General features: G+C 38.8%; 1 protein-coding gene across 3 annotated transcripts; it reads left to right on the forward strand.

Moving 5' to 3' along the window:
• Positions 1-1,273: 1,273 nt before the first annotated feature.
• fyb1b (FYN binding protein 1 b) lies at positions 1,274-23,314 on the forward strand. 3 transcript variants are annotated; one of them, XM_066646699.1, is made up of 18 exons: positions 1,274-1,397; positions 9,453-10,398; positions 14,866-14,974; positions 15,115-15,166; positions 15,254-15,297; positions 15,416-15,542; positions 16,282-16,441; positions 16,950-17,070; positions 17,719-17,738; positions 17,854-17,926; positions 18,212-18,307; positions 18,710-18,750; positions 20,645-20,714; positions 20,839-20,938; positions 21,295-21,448; positions 21,539-21,572; positions 21,664-21,695; positions 22,835-23,314. In XM_066646699.1, the coding sequence occupies exons 1-18, from the start codon at positions 1,395-1,397 to the stop codon at positions 22,855-22,857; spliced, it is 2,205 nt and encodes a 734-aa protein (XP_066502796.1). In that variant the 5' UTR covers positions 1,274-1,394; the 3' UTR covers positions 22,858-23,314. The 3 variants fall into 3 exon arrangements, with proteins under 3 accessions (XP_066502796.1, XP_066502798.1, XP_066502797.1); XM_066646700.1 differs by lacking the exon at positions 1,274-1,397 and adding an exon at positions 8,575-8,626; XM_066646701.1 differs by lacking the exon at positions 18,212-18,307.
• Positions 23,315-23,993: the final 679 nt, after the last annotated feature.

Genomic DNA, 23,993 nt, shown 5'->3' on the forward strand with positions numbered 1-23,993 from the left:
TCTACACCAACAGAAACATAGCACTAAGTGCCAAATTCCAAAACACTAGCAGATCCACACTGCAGCACACAGCTAGCCTGATCTGGATTTAGTTTTTGAAGGAATGCTGGGCAGATGATATGAGGAACATGTGTGAAGGCTAAGACCAAATAGCAATATTAAACTCAACAAGGAAACAGAGCTGGGTAAAACACTGAATATCATTTGAGATATACAGGGTGTTAGTGCTGCTGTTAACCAATGACGTAGCTGACTGAGAACTGTGGTCTAGCTGCTGTCAGTGCTCCTGTGCTAGCTGTATGTTTCTTGTGGTTTAAGTTTAATAGTTAAACTCTACTCTCAAGAGTCTTAGTATCTAAACCACTAAAATGTGGCCTAGTTTCTATCTGTGCAACTTTGCTGGCAGTTTGTCATGGTTAAAATTTTACATGTAAATTACCTTAACGGGGTCCTAGGGTCTATAATACTGTGTGAGTGCTGGGAACGTGTACTTGGTCATTTTTTGCATGTTTGTTCAGCCTGACAGGTTGCAGTTTTCTGCTTTTCACAATCCAAATGACACCTAACATTCGGTGAGTTCATTGTTTTGAGGTTACCAGCTACCAGTGTTTTGTACTTCTTTTTTTGCCCATTTCCTTTTCTCAGCAAAAGCTTCTTGATGCTTGTCGTGTTGTCTCATGTGTTGCCTCAAGATTTTATCATAGATATCTGTAATCAGAGTTTCTGTGGTCTACCTTGTCTTATAATAGGAATCCCATTTTCTAGCAAACTACAGTTTCAGAGCTGCTGTTTTCTTATGTACCTACTCAAAAAATCTCCTAAAATGCTGAACTTGTACTGAATGGTCTCTTAAATGGAATTTAAATAAGGGGAATTAACCTCTATAGAAAACCTCTATAGCTCTTGTTTCTGTCTGTGCTTTTTCACTAGCAGTTTGCACCTATCACTGTTTAAAGTCTAACTATGTTTCTATATTGCGATATGCCTTGAATTTATTCTATATTTACTTTCCTCCTCGTATTAATTTTGGTTTTTGTGGTTTGTGTTGGGACCGCCCTGTTCAAAATGTGGTCAAGCCCATGGTCTTTAGCAATGTGTCACACAGGAAAGCACCTGGCTGCTCTGCTGCACTTTAATGTGCGACTATGGAAAGAGCAGAGCTGCAGGATGGAATAGGCAAATACAGGAGATGGAGCAAGTGATAGGACTTCGCTGATGGACTGCACCACACACATGACACAGAGAGGGGAAGTACAATACAGCACACAGACACAGCCTACAAAGTCACTAAGTCTCTCACACTCGCGCGCGCACACACACACACACACACACTCAAAGTAGCAGCTAGTGAAATCAGCACATGATCAGACAGGGCAGGAGTCCTCTCTCTCACCATGGTGAGTGTTACTCTTCTTTCATTCTTTTTTTTTCTTTTCTTTTTTTTCTCTTCGTCTTCCAGGGTTATTAGTGGGAAATGTTCAGGCATGTAGGCTGTAGATCATGTAAACACACTCACAGGACCAAGGGTGCCTTACACTCTGAACAGCAGTGTGGGCTTGCTATAGCTCAGTGCATGGAACACTGAGCCACCAGGTGACTGGTTAGATTTTCCTTGCTTTTCTTTTTCACTATTGACGTAGTTTATGTAGATGTGTATGTCTGAATTTCCATGAGGCACGTAGAGTCTAATCAACTAAAGATAGCCTTTCACACAACTTTAAGCACAACTCTAAGTTTGAAAACTGCTCATTTCTATTCACAAATGTTACATATTGAATGTAGTTTGGAAGTTCTAGTTTATTTTTTCTTTTTGCAGTGTCACACCACATTGAGTAAGCCAACAATGGTTAAGTAAGGCTGCAGTTTTTTAGCTTGCTTCATCAACAAAGGTTCCTCTTTAGTTTATGGTAAACTCTCCTTGTCTTTCATTCTTGTACTCTGTTCCCAGAGCACAACGTCACTGTCAGTAAACAAAATTTACTATCTGAATAGTTGGCATTTCTTATTTTTAAACACAAAAATAAGCCTTAGAAATACTTAAGAATTACTACAAACACCTTAAGTTCTCATCAACTTTAAAAGTGGTTAGATTCCCTCTGTAATGTTAGGTCTATACCCTTTGGAGACATAAGGCATCAATGAGAATACTCCTGGGGCTTTTGCTTTTTTGCACTTAAACGCATTTCTGCTCTTAAAGCCATTAAAATGTTGGCCAAACTGCCAATATTACTCCCCTCTAATAAAGTCAGATTAGTTTACCGGACGGCATCTTAGTCCTTGTAGTTCCTAAATAATAAGGCTTGCTTTGCAAAAGACCTTAAGGTTTAGATTAGTCTGTGATTCTAATCAATGGCAAATTATTCTTTCAGTTTAGCGATCCACTTGATGCTACACTATAGATACTAACTCTTTGTAGACACCCCGTTAAAATGAGTGAATTCCACTTCTTTAAGGTTCACCAGACGATTGTCCACATTCAGCTATTATATAATTTCCATAGAAAAGCATGGAATGAAATATTATTCTCTGAAGTAGAGCTTAAGTTCACCAATGTGCAATGCTACTGTCGTGTTAGCATTAATGTTCTCTGGAGTCTTATGGCACCACACGACATTATTAACAACCATAATTTCAAGAGAAATACAATAACATTAGCATGTGTCAATGAACTTTAGCCCATATAGTGTACTAAGACTGGAACGAATGATAGCAAGAAGCTGAAACAGCTGAATAAATGTTTTTAAAATGTATTTTACTAGTAGAATATGCTATATGATAACTAATGGACCTGTACTGAAAGGTAACTTGTTAGTACAGTGTTAATATGAGAAACAGAAAATGGCATTGTTGTTATTGTAGCTCTGTTTGGGATGTCATGAGGCATGTACAGTGTGAAAACAGTGGCATGAACATTAAATTGTACCGTATACTGGAAAAGAAGAAACCCTAAAACTTTAAGCATGTTTGTATTGACACAAAAAGCTGTGTGACAGACAGCAGTAAGTGAGAATTTACTGTTTGTTCTTGTGGCTGACCACAAACACCAAACTGGTAAGTAAAACAAGGCCATGTATTTGTATGAAGGAGCCTCACTCCTGTGAGACACAATGAGTATACATAGCACTCTTCATTCGAAAATCCTTTGTTTGCAGCGTGGTTTCGAGAGAGAGAGAAAAAAACACTTAATAGACCACCTGTGATATTTATATGTTGACTGCTCTGTCAGTAGAACTCCGTGATTATCCCTTAATCAATGATTTTTATAATTGATTTTTAACGTGTTACTCTTACAGGTGTGATTTTTGCCCCGGACACAGGAAGTACATAAACAGCCCTTGCTATAGCTTTAGCGATAATGTAATTGATGTTGGCTAATGCTGGTTCCTGTGTTTATAACACAGTGTTTCTCTTTTCTCCAACGGCTGTTTTTCGGAGACTCAACAGCACGGTGCGCACCTCAAAACTGAGAGCCGGTCTGTACCTCCCAGTGACATGAGCATACCTGTACTGCACTTATGTGTACTTCCTGGTGATAGGTTCTGTCCTGATTCAAACAACTCTTATTATTCAGGGTGTGTCAGCCAGCCTTACACACCACTGTAGACTGACTGACTTCAGGCCTGATAACTCCCCATATAAAAAAAGCAACAAACAGCACAGATATTCTGATCAGCTTCCCAAGTACTATTACCAACACAAGTGTTCAGTGTACACCCTACATTTGCATCTTTGTGGCGGAAATGTGACCTGGGACTTGACATACTGGTTTTAGTAAAACTATGAAACCAGTGAAGGGGTCCCATGTAACACAACACCAGGAAAACCGTAGGTTGCCATAACAACTGTAGGCACGTTTATTAATATACAAAACGTAATCTTTTGGCTTTATTGCTGTTTAAAAGGATCTGTCCAGTTCTGCCAGGGTCCTATACTATTCTTTTTCTGAACTTCTGTATACAGACTCAGCAGGGTGGGCCATGGCAAATATATTTGTCTCCTCTTCCAGGTAAGATCATTACAGCACTGGTTGTTTAAAAAGCCATAATTATTGCCCTAAGAATGGACATGGGCGTTTTCAGATGTTGTTCTACAAAGTACAGACTGTTGTTTTGAAACCACTGTTTCTTATCTTCCCCATGTTGAAAAAAAAAGATGTGGAGAATTTGGTGTCTGTGTCACCTAATAAACATTCGCTAAAAACATCTTCAGATCTCCTAAAAATGCACAAGAAAAGAAAAATTAATGGAAACGTTTAGTTTTTTGTTGATAATTGTTTACATATATTTTGATTTAAGAATGTATAGCCTTTGTTTAATCTCAAATTATGAATTAGGTTTTTCACAACTCTCTTGAACCAATCCATTACCAAATAAATTCATGTTTTTTTAATAGCTCAGTACATATAGACTGAGTTGCCGGTTTATTTGGTGATCTTACTTTGCACCTACACTCATTGTCTTTTCAGGTACACCTACAGTACATGTTCACAGACAGTCATCTGTCTGCTGCTACACAATTTATTATCTCTCTAATGATCATCTGAGTGATGGGCCATGTGGAGCACCTTAGTTACACAGATATGACAGCGAGGTGTTAGTGTTTGTTGTCACTTCTACTATTTGATTGGGTACAGCAGAATTTAGTTGCTGAATGTGTAAACAGGGAAATCAACTTTGACACATCATTGCTGAGGGAGAACAGAAATATATCATGAATGATTCCGTACTGGCCGGACTTTAAGATTTACTGAGAGTAAATACAGTACATGCTTTAGTAACATGTGGCTGTGGGAACAAAAACTTGTATCTCAGAGAAGGTAAACTATATAGAACAATAGAGCAGCATTATTTTTATTTCATTTTGGATTTGCATTACTTTTGTTACATTCTTCATGAAACTATGCCACACTTGAATGGAATCTTCTAGTCTTCTGCGGAAAAAAAATGAAAGGAACAAATGAGGATTATGTTCTTACATTAGCCAATAGTTTAATGAATACGGTTAGTTTGGCTATCAAAAGAAAGGCTTTCATATATTGTCATTCTGTGTGAGGGCTTTCCTTGTTTCAATAGAAAATGGTGTGGTTCAAGAACAATCATGAAAAAAGGAAAAAGGAATGCTACGTAGTATTATTACCTTAAAATTACAGCTTCAAATCATTGTGATGCTTCATTGGCCTGTAATAGGGGGAATAGTGTCTTTTACACTGCTACTCTAGGCTGAGCACTGCAGAAACTGCACTATGTAACTTTTGATCCATTCCGCACCTCCCCTTTGATTTCAGTGCAGTGCTTTAAAATAAAAAGGATAAGAAGAACAAGAGGGAGGTCCAGGAGCCAAAAACCCACATCTTATCTAGTGTTCCTTTAAACCGTTTTTTTTTTCTTTTTGGGAAGGCTGCTATGAGGAGAACGCACCCCTTCCATAGTATAAGAATAGTATCAGCAGCAGCTCCCCCTTACTCTTACAGAAAATGTTGCTGTTAGTGCATTGACTAATCCCCACCCTAAAGCAGTTCCTCTGCTCACCAGATAGCCAGCAATAAATCAGCACTGAATAAAATTGTACACAAGCCTACCCTAATTCAGGTCAAATAAATCTCACACACATTCTATGTCAATTTTTAACTGTTAGTGGTGTTGTGACCTGTTTAAATGATGCAGGTTACACCAGAAAATGAGTTCAGAGCACAGCACAGTTAAATTCGCATTGACTAATTTTCTCAACTATTTTGACTAACATTACCATTATTGCTATTAAACTGCACTGGAGTGGTTTGCGGAGCGGAGTTCAATCACAACAATGTAGCTCACAGACTGGGGTTTCTCCCCATGAGCATTATGACTCAATGTTGCATTTTCAAAATCATTTACATCATTTTTAAGTGGAATTGAAGTCAAGCAATAAGTAAAGCCATGGAAGCATCCTGGCAATCTGTGGTGTTCAAGACAATACAACCAGCCTCAGTCTTTCTGCGTAGGATGTGTAGAATGGTCCTCTTTCACCCACAAAATTAGATTTCCCCTCCAAATACATTCGGTTCTACAGTGACAACATGTTAGTGGCAGTCATATACAGTTGCAACTGAAATAGCTGAAATATACAGTTGCTACTTACGTCACTATTTTAATCCAGTTTCACTTTATCAACCTAATAACTGGAATGGGATGTTAATATTTTAATATGACAATGACCACAAATCTACACAAAATAACTCAAGACATTTTGTAAAATTAAAGACAAAGGTGCTCAGTGTAGTCTGTCTTCCAACTTAAATTCCAAAGGAAATTTATAAAGGAAGTTCATGAAACTGAGAGACATTCATTACTTCATTAGTAATGAATTAGGGAATTTAAAAATAATTTGCCAACAGTAACAGGCCAAAAATGAACCGCAGTCCTTCAACAAAGACATTTTTGGTAGCTGATATTTCTGAAAAATCACATATGAATATATTGCTCGTTATATAACATCCCCTTGTTATGCCCAACACACTCATTTAGAAGGCTTATTTCTTTTATACCAAATACTAAGACACTGTTACAGGTGGGGAGGGTGGTGGATCCAAGCACAGGGCGGAATTAGATTTTTTGTTATATTTTAAAATGTTTTTTTTTAATTATTATTAGTTGATCAGAACAGAACCAGTATTAAGTGACTCATGACATGCTTATCCATCTGTGGTGAAGTATGTGTCAGATAGGATTTAAATCCCCAACCCTGTACTCAGCAAAGAGAGTGGGGATATGGGTGGAAAAATTACCTCAAAAGAAGTGTAAGAAAAAAGGCGGGAAAAAGAACAAAGGTGTGAACTTCTGGTGTGTACAATCTAAAGACAGCTTTCTGAAATAGAAAAGGCAAATTCAAAACACCCAAAGTCAAAATGGACTGTGAATAGATAAGTCCTGTTCACCATTTTTTAATCTCTGTTTAACTTTTAAAGCTTTCCTTTTTGTTTTCTTTTTTTTATTTGTTAGCTGAATGCCCACTTTCACCAGCCACCCCTCTACAAAGGTGTGAAAAGGAGTGAGGCTTCAGGCTGGTTTATACAGAATGCTACACAGCTGGGGTTTGTTGACACTGATCACGGCCAGGAATTCTGGGAATTGGAGTTTTAGGACCCACCTCCACCATGACTTCCCCTGCGCCGACTAGTCCACCTGCTGGCGGCTGGTGGTACAGCACCACCCATTACACTGTGGACTTTAAGCAGACCAATATTCTACGGTGCTCTATTTACACAGCACTGTATTTAAATTGTAGGAATCGGTCACATTTCATTTTGTTCAGCTGTATGAGTTGGACTCTGGACCCAGAGTGACCCGGAATTGGAAAATAAGTTACAGAACACGTCTTGGTCCTTCAATCTGGCAATAACAGGCAGAGAAGCCTTAGATTTGTACTTCCAATTGTGAGCTGTTGTTTAATAAAAGAGCTGAACTGATAAGCAATATACCCTTCACTATAGAGTTACATATGTATTAACTTTATTTATTTATTTATCCTTGTCCAAACCTTGAAATCTTTGAACTCATGAACTACATGGTCTGTATTGGTGGGAGGTCTATATAATACATTTGGTATCATCTATAACCTGAACCAGAGCTCACTAATACTCATGGGACTGGATATCATCAAATTCTGAAGAATATGAACTGTTATTGCAGTAAAAGGCAATTATTAAAAAAATAGATTTTAATTCAGGCCTAAAATAAGTATTCGTTCATTGTATTTCCCAGTTCAGGGTCACGGTGGGCCCGGAAGGAGGGAACACACCCTAGAGGAGGTACACAGTAAATTCACCAGTGTTAAATCAACACTATTATTGTTAACTTCACTCTGAGAATGTTAAATTATTACACTAACAGTGTTAATTTATTACTAATAGTGTTGATTTAACACTGGTGAATTTACTGTGTACCAGTCCTTTACAAGGTGACGCACTCACACATTCACTCACACACTCGCGCCTTTTGAGTCGTCAAAACACCTACCAATGTGTTTTTTGGATCAATGAAGGAAACCGGAGCACCTGGAGGAAACCCACACAGACACAGAGAACACACCAAAACCCCTCACAGACAGTCACCCTGAGCGGGACTTGAACCCACAAACCTAGGACCCTGACGCTGTGTGACAGCAACACTACCTGCTGCGCCACCTTGCCACCCCAAAATATAATAATTCACATAATATAAGGTTATTTCTACAAAAATGCTTCAGAATAATAGTCATAATTGTTGGATTTTAATGTAACAAGTCAAGGCAAAGTAAATTGTTCAAGGAAAAATGTACACATCTAGAGGAAGATGGTTTCTGTTACAGCCTCTGAAGTTCCTATGGCATTAAAAATGAAGAAAAGTGGACTGACAAGAACATTTAAAACTTTTCACATTTCCTATCTCAGTTCAGGCACATAACACACCTAATATCTCCTGTGACAAGGTTTGCCTGCAATCTTTATCATATTTCATTATTCAACACCAGCTACTTCTCCTCAAATAGTTTGTGACTTCCTGATGCTATAGTTAATGTGTTAGATTTCTTCAGTTCCTGTGTGATCACAGTCAGGGCCAGACATTGACTTTAGTGAAATCAGCAGGCACCTCGTCTCCCTGAAGAGCAGGTAAAATCAGGATTAACAGTCACTATAAAATAACGATGGCTTTGTTCCCAGTCGGTCTGAAGGTTACTTGTTCTTTTTTCGCTGGATTCCTTGTCAAGGATTTTAAGCAATATTTTACATTTTATTTGGTACTTTGTCTAGGTGTGTTCAGGAAGTAAAAAAAAGAAAAAAGCTTTTCATGTAAGACTAGGAATTGCTGTTTCAGAATATGAATATGATGAATACTTTAATAGAAACGTTTGGGCGAATAAGGTAAAAGGAATGCTGCCTTTTCTGAGTGAAAATATGAACAAACTTAAATTGGCATTGTGTCCTACATATTTTTGTATAGCTCAACATTTAACGTAACATTCCTACAGGCAAGTGTTTATGGTTGATTTCTTCTAAAACATTTAATAAATGGGAATTGTGCGTTACAATATGTAACAATTACAATATGTAAAAATTATGTTCTCTGTAGAGTATTTGTACTAATTTTTCCTTATGGAAGTAAATTACTGTGGTAATTGACAGTGGGTATGAAACATTTTAAATAGTGTATATACAACAAACATGAGCAAGTTGATCACAAGTGCTAGTGAAGCTATTTTCTCGTAAGAATCCAAAAATATATAAAATTCCATTGCAGTTTGGAGTTGTGATAGCGATGATAACTGAAATGTCCTTACTTTTGAAGAACAGCTGGAAAATTCTTTTGTTAAACTGTTTATTTAACAGTATTTAGCACCCACAGAACTACATTCTGTTATAAAAACACATCCCATTTACACTTCTGATTTCTATTTCTGTTCCCCTCATGCGTTGGTTTTTGGTTTTTCATTTCCAGGACGGCAAGTCAGATGTGAAAGCTATTATGGCTCGCTTCCAAGCAGGTGGTGCCTCCCCTGAAGCTGGAGCTGGGGTTCGTCCAAAAGCCGCTGTACAACCCACTTTATCAGGCCCCACAGTACTATCCAAAAAGCCTGCGCTTGAGACCAGCCTCTCTGGCAGCGCTGCTGTTGCTGCTGCTGCTGCTGCTGCTGTTAACTCCTCCACCCCAAAACCCAGCTACCTAAAGAATACAGCCTCCACCAAGAGTGCCCCAGAGGCCAGAGATCCCCCCAAACCCAAAGCCCTCGTTAGCAGATTTGAGAATGCAAACACAAATGAGGAAAGCAAACCAGTTTTCCCAAAACCCATCAAACCTAAACCACCAGAATCGACCCAGGACGCTGAACAAAAGCCTCTGTTCCCTAAGCCCCAACCTCAGAAGCCCTTATCGGCCAGCACCCCTCCGGATTTCAAGAACACATTCGCCAAGCCACCACCCACCACTAACAAGCCTGCTTGGGCCTCCAAACCTGAGAATGATGGAAGCAGTCCAAATACCAACACCCCTCCAAAAATGCCAGGTCCCAAACCAAAGAGTAGCATCTCAATGCTTCGGCAGCAACCAGAAGAGGCCAAGGATGGGGAGCCTGTTAAAACTCCATTGACTGGTGTAAAGCCCGGTAGCTTCCGCGCTGCTCAAAATCGTTTCAATAGACTGGATGAAGCAGCTAAAGATGAGGCCAAACCATCGAAAGAATCAACAGCACCATGCCCCACAATTGCACCAAAACCCAGCCTGAAAAAACCTTCTGGCCCAAAGACACTAACCAACGATCCTTCAGCCCCAAAAAGGAAGCCTCTACCCAACACTCTTGCTCTTGGCAGTGCCCCTAGCAAACCTAACAGACCACCAAGGGTGAACCTTGAGAAGTTCAAGAAAGCTGCAGAGACTCCAAGTGAAGGTGAGTCCTGGAATCTTAACCCTCTGCTAAAATAAAAATCATTAATAATATATATATTTACATAAGTGTCTTATGGTGAACCGAAAGAACTGGTAGTGGATGTGAGGAGAAACATATCTGGAATTTTGTTAAAAGAAAGTAAGAAAGACCACAAACATTACCTACACTCTTGAAAATAGCCCCATAGTTTATCCTTGAGCCCATTCTGGGCCACTCATGAACCCAGCCAGGGCTCCTACTCAGGCTGCAGCTTATGGACCCTAACAGGCCCATTCCTCATTTTGCAACTGTCAACACTGGCCTTACATAACTTGTCCACATTTAATCCACACTTCTGCATTGTTCAGCCCACAGCTGTCAGTTTAACCACTGTTACCTCTGTAGCCTGCTCAGACAATAGTTTACCCGCTGTTTGTCCTCTTGGCCTCTCTGAGACACTTACGGGCCCAGACAGGGCCACAACTCAGCCCACATCTTCCTACGCTGGCTCAACATGAGCTGGATATGTTTAACTGAATGTGTCACACATTCGCCCACTTCACACCTGTAGAAGACTCTCACAGCCTTTTCACCTACCGGCATGAGTGTTTCTGATTGTGAAAGGAAGACTGCACAGACACAGAAAAACACACAAAATTTCACAGAGACCGTGACACAAGGTGAAGATTGAACCTAGAACAACACTAGCATCAGGGCCACCATGCTTCCTCCTATTTATTATACAACATACTGAAAAAAAGAAAGTAGAGGGTCGTATACTTTATAACATGCCCAGCATGCCTGCTGAATACTGTGAACACACAAAAAATCACAAGTTAAAAACCTAGGTCTGATGAAAAAGGTTAAGGGCCATTAGAAGCAAACTAATGATAAATGTAGTGCACCTTTAAATAATATTAAAACCAGTGGCGGATGCTGGTCTTTCAAGGAGGGGAAGCTCAATTTCGGCCTACATCATAAAATGTGTCGGTTGATTTATACGTAAATTCTACCCTCCGTTCCTGTTTCCTGTTGTACCAACAAGGCGTCTTTTCCAGGGACTTGACTAGTGTCCTCTCAATGACCAGCAGAGCTAGGCTGCTTAAACGGCCTTGGCCCATGTGAAGTGTGTCCGTCTGTGAGTGCTTTGTGACGGTGGAGGGGCTCAGCAGCACCCGCTGGACAGAAACTGTGATAGAAGTCAGAAAGAGTGATAGAAGTCAGTCTCCAAACACAAACAGCTACAAAAAACCCACCAGAAATAGAAGCTCGATTTGTCGCTAGTCGTTTTTAACAAAGAAAAAGCCGCTAAGAGGATTAAGAAAGTCTGGTTCAACTCAGAACAGAATGAAAATGTAATGCTCCCATGGATCTTTACACCAAAGGGTCGCTGATTCGCTCATTTCACTGTCAATCAAAAAGGGATTCAGCCTCAGACAGATCATCCAATCATCATGCAGAAGCTCAGGGTCCGGGCCAACAGAGGCCCGCCCACTGCCCCATAGACCCCCAGAGACGCTGAGCGTCCGATGGGCGCGACAAAGCCCAGCATTTATCCAATGATAGGTCTCATTTCGCTGCTTCGCTATTGAACTCTGGACGCCCGGTCCCTAAACACAACAAATTCATTCCTTCATTGTAACCACTTATCCAATTCAGAGTCGCAGTGGGTCGGAGCCTACCCGGAATCACTGGGCGCAAGGCAGGAACACACCCTGGAGGGGGCCTTTAACACAACTACACTGTGTCAAAATCACTGTAATCCTCATTGAGCTGTAATAGGGAGAATAGGGCATGATATTGCTACTCTGGGCTCAGCACTGCAGAAACTGCACTACGTAACTCATGGAGGAGGATAGAAAAGAACCAGCATTAAACTTGCTATTTCCACTCTGTGGTTGCATAAGTGCCACTGAACCTGCAAATGTCTTTATCCATTCCACTGTTGCACAATGTTGCTTCTAGGCAACTTTCATATTTGAGAAATGTATTAATAGGTGATAATGTGTCATTCTCAAACTGTACCCCACTAGAATAAGGTTTAAAATATCCAACAGAAGCATGTTTATTACTTTTTTAGAAATGTTTTCCTTCATTATTTACAGATTCATAGTTAGTAAATATACATATCTCATTAAAAACTAAAGAATATTACTTTATTAACCTGAGGCCACACAGTGAAACAACACGTTAAGCTTGTCATTTCATGCAAATGCTTCATGATTCCTGAAACGTCAGTCCAAAATATTTATTGACCCTATAGAAGTGGACAAAGTGTGTTAACTCTGGTGTGTTGTAAAGCAGATGTACAATCAAAGGTTCCAGCTTCTGCTTCTGTCAGAGTATGAGGACTGATCATGACAGGAAACATTTATTGTGATAAGGATTACACAAGAGCCCAGAAAACATTTTCATTAGCAATGCAGGCTGAGCAGATAAATGAAAGAGTTAAACTTATGAATAGTCTATGTCTTTTGTCCTGAACTTCCCAAGACGTTTTGAAACCCCTCTCATTGATTTACCGGACATCTATTAAAAAAGATAAACATAAACATTATCAGGCCCTAGGGCAATAAAAGTCTAAAGAGAAGAGGTTTCTGTACGCAACATGCCATTAGCTTCCTCCTCTGGTTGAGGCTATTTGCTTGTGTGTCGTGCAAAACAGGGAAGCTCAAAATGAGAACAACATTCAGAGAAAGGTTTCAATTTTAGCTCATGTTGATAGGTTGAATTCTGCCTCAGGCCATTGTTACTTTATCTGGTGGAACTATGGCAGACTCAATATTTTGGCGCTGTCCAATGAAAACCATGTATCTCCCAAAACACTAATTTTACACAAAACCTTCTTAACTCTCAATTGAAGTCTACGTAAAAAGATTTTCATTCAACCACCTCCTTGTTTCTACATTCACAGTCTATTCTCTCAGCTCTCACTTTGTAGGTTTACAGTTACAAACTGTAGTCCATCTATTGCTCTGCATACCACTGTTCAATGGTCAGGACCACCACAAAACAGGTATAATTTGAGTGTTGGATCAATCTCAGTGCTGCAGTGACACTGACATGGCGGTGGTAGTGTGTTGCTTTGATACGAGTGGATCAGAAACAGCTTTGCTGCTCAAGGACTAGAAAATGACCAACACAAACTGTGCAGCAACAGATGAGTTACTCTCTGACTTTACATCTGCAAGGTGGACCAATGAGGTAGGAATGTCAAAAGTGAGTGGACACAGGGTTTAAAAACTCCAACAACACTGCTGTGTCTGATCCACTCGTACTATCACAACACACACCACCACATCAATGTCACTGCAGCCCTGAAAATGATTCACCACCCAGATCATATAATTGAGGAACAAAATATACAGAGATACAGCAGTAGGACTACAGTCTGTAATTGTAGACCTACAAAGTGCTCCTGTCTGATCAGTGAAGCTGATAGAATGAACTGTGAATGTAGAAACAAGGAGGTGGTCATAATGTTACAGCTGATCAGTGTATCTAACAAATGTGTTGCATACTCACTTGAAGCCTATCATGCACAGTACTGGATGGAATAGAAATCTGAAAAGTGTGTAGGGGCCTAGTCTCAGCCACAGGTGCTCTGGGCATATTTAGACTCTGATAATTTAGTGCAACCTGACCACACTATCAGGATGCTGCCAGTTGCATTCTGATTGGACACTACCACAGTAGGTCATTCACAAATGCAAGGTTCATGATTGGTGGGGGCAGCACGGTGGCGCAGCAGGTAGTGTCACACAGCTCCAGGGACCTGGAGGTTGTGGGTTCGATTCCCGCTCCGGGTGACTGTCTGTGAGGAGTTGGTGTGTTCTCCCTATGTCCGTGTGGGTTTCCTCTGGGTGCTCCGGTTTCCTCCCACAGTCCAAAAACACACGTTGGTAGGTGGATTGGCGACTCAAAAGTGTCCGTAGGTGTGAGTGAATGTGTGTGTGTCTGTGTTGCCCTGTGAAGGACTTCCTCCAGGTAGGCCCTGGACCCACCGCAAACCTGAACTGGATGAGCAGTTACAGATAATGAATGAATGATTGGTGGGTTTGCCTGTCTCTCAATCTTCCATTTCCTGTATGAGTAGGTGGTTTTTATGGCCACATTATGCAACAGGCTCCTGGCTCTCTATCAAACAATTCTTCTGAAATAAAGGAGATTCATGCAGCACTGGTCCAGTTTGATGCTGATATTGTTCTGAAAAGACTGAACTTTGTAACGGTCCTTTAACGTTATGATTGCATTCAGCCATATAAGCATTACTGAAGTCAGAAACTGATCTTGGATAAATAAGGGTCTTTACACTGTTCTTAAAGATGATGAGCATTACTGAGATAATGTAAGCTCTGGATGTGCAAGTGAAAACAGAAATAAGTGCACATTAAAAATAGCTGAGTTCACAGGAAGGGCTTTTTCAAAATATGTTATTATTACACAAAAATGCTGTGTAGTAATTGTGCAAACTTTTCTTTCTTTTAGGACATGAATTAAAAAAAGTAGGACCTCCTCCGCCTCCAGCATCTCATCCAAGCAACAATCCAGCTCCAGATGTTCCCCCATGTTTGCCCCCTCGACCGCCAGGAGCCACGTCAGTAACCCTCTCCGTCTCAGTGCAAAGTTTAACTCTAAATTTATTGTGATTTCTAGATCACTGACAAAAGAGAACATGGCAAAATAATAATAATAATATTGTATCTACAACCTACAATGTAATGCTTCTTGTTTTAGCATACAACCAGATGAGAATTATGATGATGTTGGAGAATTCAATGGAGACTCGGTAAGAAGCATGGGCAGGGGTTTAATTGTTATAATATTTATGTGAAATGTTCACTCACACTTTGTCTTCTTTTTTTTTAATGTGCAGGGAAGTGGAAGTGAAGAAATGTATGAGGATCTTGATGAGAGATGGTAAGCAGCTTTCTACCACATGTAGATCTATTTTCTGCATGTGATCTGCAGGAATGTCTGTAGACACATGACATCAAAAGACAAGTGTTAATGAGTTTCCAATAATATCACTGATCAGGTCTGCGGCCGAGGCAAAGGAACAAGATAAGAAACGAGAAAAGGAAGAGAAAAAACGAATAGAGCAAGAAAAGAAAGACCAGAAGGAGCGTGAGAGGAAAGAACAAGAGGCAAGGAAGAAATTCAAAGTAAGTTCAGAATGTATTAATAATGTTTAACTACTCCTTCTTACACAGATTACTCTGGCAGTTTCTTCGTTGTTATTTCGAGTACTGTGCTAAGATTCATTTCCAGTCGAAAGAGCCACTCATTAATATATCAGCAGGTAACTGAGGAGGTGATTAGTCATAAATAAAAACATTTAGGGACAGTAAAAGTTTGACACAGAATAAATGGGGCCCTTAATATTCATGGAAGATCTGGAAGACCACCAGTGTTGTCACCAGATAATTAAACAATATCTACGGCTGCCATCTTTGAAAGACAGGAGATAATCAAGCTCCACTTCTGTTAAAGATCTCGTAAAAGCCACAAGTGTTTGTTCTTTCTTCTACTATGAGAAGACATCTTAAGACTATGGGATGTCTAGCTGTCAGTAGGTTTTGACTTTGAAAAAGATTATATGTAAACTAGAACACCAATATCTGGGCTAGAACACTGAAACTGGGTAGAGCTTGGACATTTATGATTGTTGGGATAATGGGAAGTAGAAAATGCATCCATCATCTAAAGTATAGCTCTGAAGATGTGGAGAAAGTTCCTGTAGACTTCAATACATTTTCTATTGAATGCGATTCTGGGGTCCTTTACATGAAAATAAAAACAGTAAATTCGACATTGTACTGTTTTAATTGGATATTAAGTAAGTACTGCTTCTGTTTTGGTTCACGAAATGTTCTAAAACTTGTGTGTTTGGGCTCTTTGCAGCTGTCTGGTCCTCTCAAGGTTCTTCAAACAGTGAAAGTCAAAGTTGAGAGTAAAGGAGGCAAGAACGACCTCAGCATTAAACAAGGAGAACTTATCCATATTGTTCGGATTACAGACAACCCTGAAGGCAGATGGCTAGCCCGGACGCAGGATGGTTCCTGTAGGTTGAATGTTTCCCATTCTGCATTTAGAGATATATACTGTTATTTGTTTTTGGTGCCAGGGCAATATAGTGGCAAAAAAATACGTGTCAAGCTCCTAATCTTGAAAATGTGATTTCAAAAGAGGAACTGCCAGAGGTTATTTTAGAACAAGTCAGTGTTCACTGCAAAGATGACACTTGTCTGGAGAACAAGTCCTTCAGGGTCTTATATATATATAAACGTTAGTGGGTTGAGGTGCACTAATTTTCACCGTATCACTGCACTGAGGTGTTGCTATCAACTCTCTTTAAGCTATTTTAATAAGCCTCTATAATCTGAAAGAGCATAAGAAACAAACTTAAAGAACACAGGCGAAGCCAGAATAAGAACACAGTTCAGACAGTAGGAAAAACGGACAGAGAAAACAGACAGCCATTGGACATGCAGTTGCTGTAACTCTTTTAACTGTACTCTCCCACAGATTCCTGGATGCTGGAGATGCTGAATGTTTCTTTTTTGTTTCAGATGGATATGTAAAGACAGAATCAGTTGAGATTGATTTTTATAAGCTGAAGAGCCTCTCACAGATGGACCATGACGATGGAGAGGTGTATGATGATGTAGCCTCTCAAGATGACCTCAATAGGTACAGCAACGTTGTACTGTCCAGATCCGTTTATATGATTAAATGTGTTTTAAGAGAAAATATTTTTTGTGCACCAACCTTATAGCTATTATATCCAGTACTATATATTATTTTAATTATTTTACAATCAAAATAGCATTTGGCTATCAATTTTCAGAGTAACAAGGAGAAAGTGGCAAACATTCAACACAAAGTTACAAAGGACATTCTTCCATTCAGTTGTAGAATTTGGTTTTGCTTCTGACAATCCAAGTAAATCCAATCATATTTACTAATGATTAGGCCTGGGCTCTGGGGTGGTCAGTCTACTCTTTTGAAACACTAGCAACTTATTTGTCTTTTTCTACTTAAGTCATTTTGACAGCTACACTCACCTTTAGACTCACAGCATATATGCTTCATACTTCTAATAATATAATTTTTACCATTGTTTATGCAAGTGTATGATGTTATATGTGGTCCTCTCAGAAATATCTGCAAAAAAATAAAAAACATTATCCAAGTATCCATGGCCCTTGACATTAACAGAATTTGGCAAGTACCAAGAATTGAAAGTGCAGCGGTTTAACTGGCTTTTTTGTTTTTTAAACAGTTTTGCTTTCAGTATTTAATTTTGCTTTGTTTTTTTTTGTATTTTGTGTTTTTCAGAAGTGGCAGTGGTCCAGGAGGTAAGATCTCACTTCGTATAAACATAGACTAGCACGAATTAACAGCCAATAAGAACAAAATGAACGGTGCAGGATATTAACGGACAATGTGAACACTGCCCCCTGCTGTTCGTAGTTGTTCTACCGCCACCACCGGAAGGAGATGAAGATGTGTATGATGATCTGGACGACCCAAGTCTTATAGTCAGGTGAGAATAATTATAGCCTGTTTTATACAGACACAACAGACCTCCAGACAAAATACAATACAATACAAAAACTTTATAAGTTATATGTGTTTTTTAGCAATCTCTGAATTGTCGTTATATCCCTTTAATTCTATCATAAAGGATTTGTGTTCCTGCTTTTTAGTTTTTGAATGTTTTTATTTATTTTCGACTCACTGGGACACTGTAGTTTCTGATAATCTTTGTTAACTATACAGTGTATAATGTGTCAGGTGTGTGTCTCATCATACCACATCCCCACACTAGCAACCCGGAGTCAAGCTTCCTTTCCAAACATCGCAGCTTCTTTCGGATGCTCAAAGTCCCCGTTGATCGGAGAAAAAGCCCAGTCTGCAATAATGAGTAATTTTCACATTAGTACGATGGAACCAGTTAATGCTGTTCTATTAAATTTTAACTCCTTCACTAAAACACCTAAATTAATCTTAATTCTCCGGAGATTAAGTACTTCCACCCTTAACACACAGAGAATCAAACTAAATGTGTAATTTATTAATGATCTATGTTTATTAAACCACCGTTTCCAATCTGCAAGAAAATTTCCCTTCAGAACAAATTCTAACATTTCTCTCTTCTGTGCTTCATTAACTAGTGTGATTTACTGATATGTTTTCAAGTATTTAAGTATGTTGTTGCCTCCTATTCCTTTCCAATCAAAATCTTGTTTCTAGTCTTGATAAGAATCACAAATTAATTTAGAATGAAGTTAATCCAACAATAAATTGAATGTTTCTTGATTTGCAGGGTGCCTCCTCCACCACAGTTTAATCACGATGGAAACACAGGTAAAGGTAACCCTCGTGACTTTCAAACCAGCCCTCAGTTTCATTCTCTCATTTCCTGTGGATGAACAGTGAATTATTGTTAGTTTCCTTTAAACATATTAGACTCCAACAGAACTCATTACATATCAGCCATGCTAAAGTGGAAGTCATGTCTTCTGCACCTAAAATAGCTTGTGTGCGCTATATTGACATTTAGTGCATGTCTACATCAGTTGTGAAATAGCACAAAAGTTCATATTAAAAAAATCCTATTGTTTTCAGTGAAATTCCCTTTATTTGTGAAGAAAACTATTTGTAAAAGGCTTCTAAGTTAAGTATAAAACTGATCAGATAACTGCATTATACTCTTCAAAAACATAAGTAAATAACCACTTGCATAAATATAATATCTCATTTCTTCACAGTGAAAATATACATTGGATAGTTTTCAGTTTTCCTTTAAAACTAAGGTCTCTGGACCGCAAAGATATGCACTGGGGATTGAAATGAAGAAAACACTGAAATGGTTTATGGAAAACTGTGCCGTATATGGACATAAATCAGATAAACCGATATGAGGCGCGGTGTCAGTCTGATGTGTAGAGACAGAGAAGATGAAACTTCTGCAACAGTAATGAGAAATGAAACTAGCAAAAGATTATTTTAAGATTATTAGTATATAATTATATATTATATAAATATAATTGACTAGATTCTTATTAAAATGTCCATTCCCCTTTAAGAGTGCAGCATTCCTATTCACATTTTTCTTAATGGAATTCTTTATTCCCTTTAAATGGTGCAGCACTTCTTATTCACTTACTTCTCAACCAAATTCTTCATTACACTTTTAATGCTAACTCTACTCCAGTCTGAATCTACTCCACATTAAATGTGTGACTACTCTTAAAGTGGCTAACTTCAGACTCTTAAAAATGATTTAATAAAAGGCCAAAAGTAGCTTCTTATTTATGACATTAGCTGAACTGCACTGAGCAACCTTTGTTTTACAGATTAACAGAGGCATGAATATAAATCTGCTATAATTTACATACTGTAATAAACCTACTTTAGCTGATAACTTACTACTCACAATCCAAACATATTAAATGAATGAGAGCACAGTTACAAGGTCATTTTTATAGCAGCATTTGTCACATTTACATATTTATAAATACTGAATTGTGATTGGGTCGTCTTCATTTGTGCCTAAACTAAGCTGCTACACAATTCTCCAAGAATCGGGTACTTTAACATTTTCAGTGAAATGTTGCTCTCAACACTGACACATATATCAGCCAATAATCAACACGAGCCATGAAAAATATTTAATAATTTAAAACCATGCTTAAGCACTGAGGGTCTTAAGAGGTATATTTTTTATGTAATATTTTATTACCTAAGCAGGTAGTGTCGCAGTTACACAGCTCCAGGGACCTGGAGGTTGTGGGTTCGAGTCCCACTCCGGGTGACTGTCTGTGAGGAGTTCTCCCTGTGTCTGTGTGGGTTTCCTCCGGGTGCTCCGGTTTCCTCCCACAGTCCAAAAACACGCGTTGGTAGGTGGATTGGCGACTCAAAAGTGTCCGTAGGTGTGAATGTGTGTGTGTGTGTCTGTGTTGCCCTGTGAAGGACTGGCACCCCCTCCAGGGTGTGATCCCGCCTTGCGCCCAATGATTCCAGGTAGGCTCTGGACCCACCGCAACCCTGAACTGGATAAGCGCTTACAGATTATGAATGAATGAATATTTTAACTGATATTACTGGTTTCACATGTTTAGAGCAGTAACACTAAAAATAAAAGTAACAATTTATTATATTTTTTCTAAACTGCTCTGTAGACCTGTACGCTCTATAGAGCTGGGTAAAATAGTGTCATAAAACACTTGTTTGTTTGTTTGTTTTTTGTCATAAACAGAGCAGTCACCAACTGGTGATGAAATTTACGACGATGTGGATGCTTTCCCTGTGCCACCTCCTCTCAGCAGGTCACTCTCACACCATCATCATCAAATTTTTACAGAGAGAAAAAAGAAATGAGGCATTCCATGATCACCCCATATTTCTAATATCCTTGCTATTCCTGTTCCTGTTGTAAATGTTTTTGTGCAGTCTTCCTAAGCTAAAACCAAAAGGTGACATTAAGGCAGAGGACCCAAAGAAGCAGAAGAAATTTGAAAAAGAGGAGAAGGAATTCAGGAAGAAGTTTAAGGTAGTGCACACATGGCTGGTTTCCCTGATCTAATGTCATTGCACATATTGTCAACTACTATTGTGCACGCTTAGTCAAATGATATGATTTAATGTGATTTACCTGATAACTACACATCACCTACAGGGAACACCTTTCTGTTTGATGTGTTGTGTTTTGCATCTTTTATATATTATATAACAGGCCCTCAGTGATTTGTTATTTGTATTCAGTAAAACAATAATGAATATTCAATGGCATCAAACACACTGGCTGCATTAGCTTTGTTGCATTCATCTGTGAAATCTTGTTTGATGCTTTTGTTATCTTACAGACTCAGACATTAGTAAGTGTGTCGTTTTTAATTATGTGTTTAGTACGATGGGGAGATCCAGGTGCTGTATCAGGTAACAGTTGCATGCAGTAGAAAAGCCAGTGGGAAGGACCTCTCTGTCCAGATGGGAGAGGTTCTTGATGTCATCAGTAAACCAGAAAATGACAAACTCATCTGCAGGAACAAGGACGGAAAGTGTGAGTAGCTTTGGTCTTCAGCTCCAAGAGCAAAAATCAAACATAAAGGAATGAACAAGAGAACTAATCTTCATCTGTTGCTCATTTCAGTTGGATATGTCTCCTCCAGCGTCATCCAGGCTGAGTACGTTTATTATGACGTGATTTTCATTATGTTTCTTCATTTCCACATAATTTGTTTAGAAAAGTAAAACGCATGTCCTCTGCTTCCACAGGGATATGGACATCTATGATGATATTGGTGATGGTAGGTCCTCTTAATACTTGTTTGCTTATACACTACTGAGAGAAACAAGATTAAAGGGGGAATTCACGTTTTTTCTTAACTTAAGCTTTTCTGAATATGTAAAAAGCGATTTTGTGGCACCTTAGATATGTCTTGTATCAGCTGATTTAATCATTTGTTGAATGAATTCAAATAAAGCCACATTCCTATTTTTGTAATGCTTTTGTCTGCATTTTTGTTCATAAAAAGGCATTCGAAAAGGTAAAGGAACCTTTGAATGCTTGAATCATACCAATGTATTCAGCCCCTGTGTTGGGGACACTTCCTGGACTTGTGTTTCTGCTTGTGTCGTTATGTGTTAAATAGACTGAAACACAGCAGGAACATGAAGAAAAGTAGGAATTTGCTCTTATTGTCACTGTTTACATCTTTTAAATTGTGTTTTGAGGGAAGTCACGTCAACAGTGTAGTGTAGCTGTCGGTTGTGAGTGAATGTGTTAGTGTATGTCACACTGTGAAGAACTGGCGCCCCCTCCAGGGTGTGTCCCCACCTTGCACCCAATAATTCCGTGTAGGATCTGGACCCACCGCGAACCTGAACTGGAAAAGCGGTTACAGATTATGAATGAATGAGTGAATAAATGATGTCTGAAGATCTGTAAATTGTGTTCAGATGTGTAATCTGGTGAGCTCCCGTAATAAAGACCCATATCATTATACACTTGTGTTAAAAAAGAAAAATATACCACACATGCTACTGCACTGTATTGTACTGTAGAACACATTGTTTTTATATCACAATATCCAGCTCATTTAAATATATCTACCCATCTACCCACAAGAGTATAACTCTTCCCGTTCACACTGAGTTGTCTGAGGTAAATTCACAATATAACTTTTTCTTTATCCTTAATTTGTATAAGCCCTTTTCCATTCTCAGCCACTTTACTTTGATAGCATTCAACCCTAACAGTTTTGCCAATAAATTTTACAAGAATTTGAGGGCAAATTTCAAATGACTTGCAGATTTTTTTAATGAATTTTACTGAAACTGTGATAACCTTATTGAAAACATTCTGTCATAAATATATAAACAAAAATTATCAGTGATCAAACATACAGAAAAAACACTAATTTATGGCTTAAATCTGTCTTTACAGATTGCATCTACGATAATGACTAAGGAATTCTGAAAACTTCAGCGTCTTCAAGCAGCTGATCCAGGGCTTGCTTTACTCTACTGAATGGCACTTCCTGTTGGGTTAATTATTGTAAATATGAGAAAGTGAGAGTAGTGTGATCTAGTCCAGGGTTTATGTCTAACATTTTATAACGTTGGAGAAATTTTTCATTTTTTTTATTCCATTATTTGTTGTGTGACACAAGTATTTATAGATGAACCAGAGCCAAACAAAGCAGTCAGGCTAGCCTCACCTTCTTATCCAGCCAGGCAGAAATACTCTTCAAAACGTTTTAAATGTAACAGTGGAACACATGTAACATATTTTCGTGGAACATCTGAACACCGTATACATCTAAGAGGCAGTATTGTGGATGCCATTTTCATATTGGCCTTTACGTTTTGTTATTTCTAGCCTGCAACATTGCACTGTATTGTATCTTTTTAATAAAGAGTATTCTTCATCATAGCACTCAGCTCTCTTCACTGATGTGTTGTGCATGATGTTATTTTGACAAAATGTCCCAGTAAACAAGGAACATCCCTGGACGTTCAAAATAGGTCTAAAAGTAGTCTGTCCGTCAAGGACATATTTTAAACGTCAATGGACGTCCAAATTCCATCTTAATAAGTTAAGTGGTGACCAATCGATAACGTGGACGTCCAAAATACGTCTAATAGTCGTCTTTTCACTGTCTGTGTTTGGACGTGTTATCAACTTTCATTTTCAACCTTAAGAGAACGTTGGTTAGACGGCAGTCAATGCGTTATTTCAACGTTGAATCAACGGCTAAATATTTACAGTTGTAAGTTCATGTTATCAGAGCCATGGGTTTATCGAGGAGGCCTACTTCACAACTACGTCCAGCAGATGGCCCTGGCCACTTGTATCGGTGTGTCCTTTCTGCTCTCGACATTAGGGTTTCATTTACTCTGCATCCGAAAAGCCTTAACCCAGCAGTGGCTGTAGACTAAAGATGTGATACTGTGATAGGCCCAGAGGTGGACATTAACGATTACATTTATTCTCGTTACTGTAATTGAGTAGTGTTTTTGTGTACTTGTACTTTATAAAATAGTTTTTGAAATCTGTAACTTTACTTTTACTTAAGTACATATTGAAACAGCAGCAATTCCCT

This window comes from Hoplias malabaricus, chromosome 15 (assembly GCF_029633855.1).
Source record: "Hoplias malabaricus isolate fHopMal1 chromosome 15, fHopMal1.hap1, whole genome shotgun sequence".
Lineage (NCBI taxonomy): Eukaryota > Metazoa > Chordata > Actinopteri > Characiformes > Erythrinidae > Hoplias > Hoplias malabaricus.

Bases quoted from the DNA above. Each gene is read 5' to 3' on its own strand.
- fyb1b (XM_066646699.1), top strand. The intron at 10,399-14,865 runs GTGAGTCCTGGA...TCTTTCTTTTAG, and splicing joins TGCAGAGACTCCAAGTGAAG to GACATGAATTAAAAAAAGTA. The intron at 15,167-15,253 runs GTAAGAAGCATG...TTTAATGTGCAG, and splicing joins GAGAATTCAATGGAGACTCG to GGAAGTGGAAGTGAAGAAAT.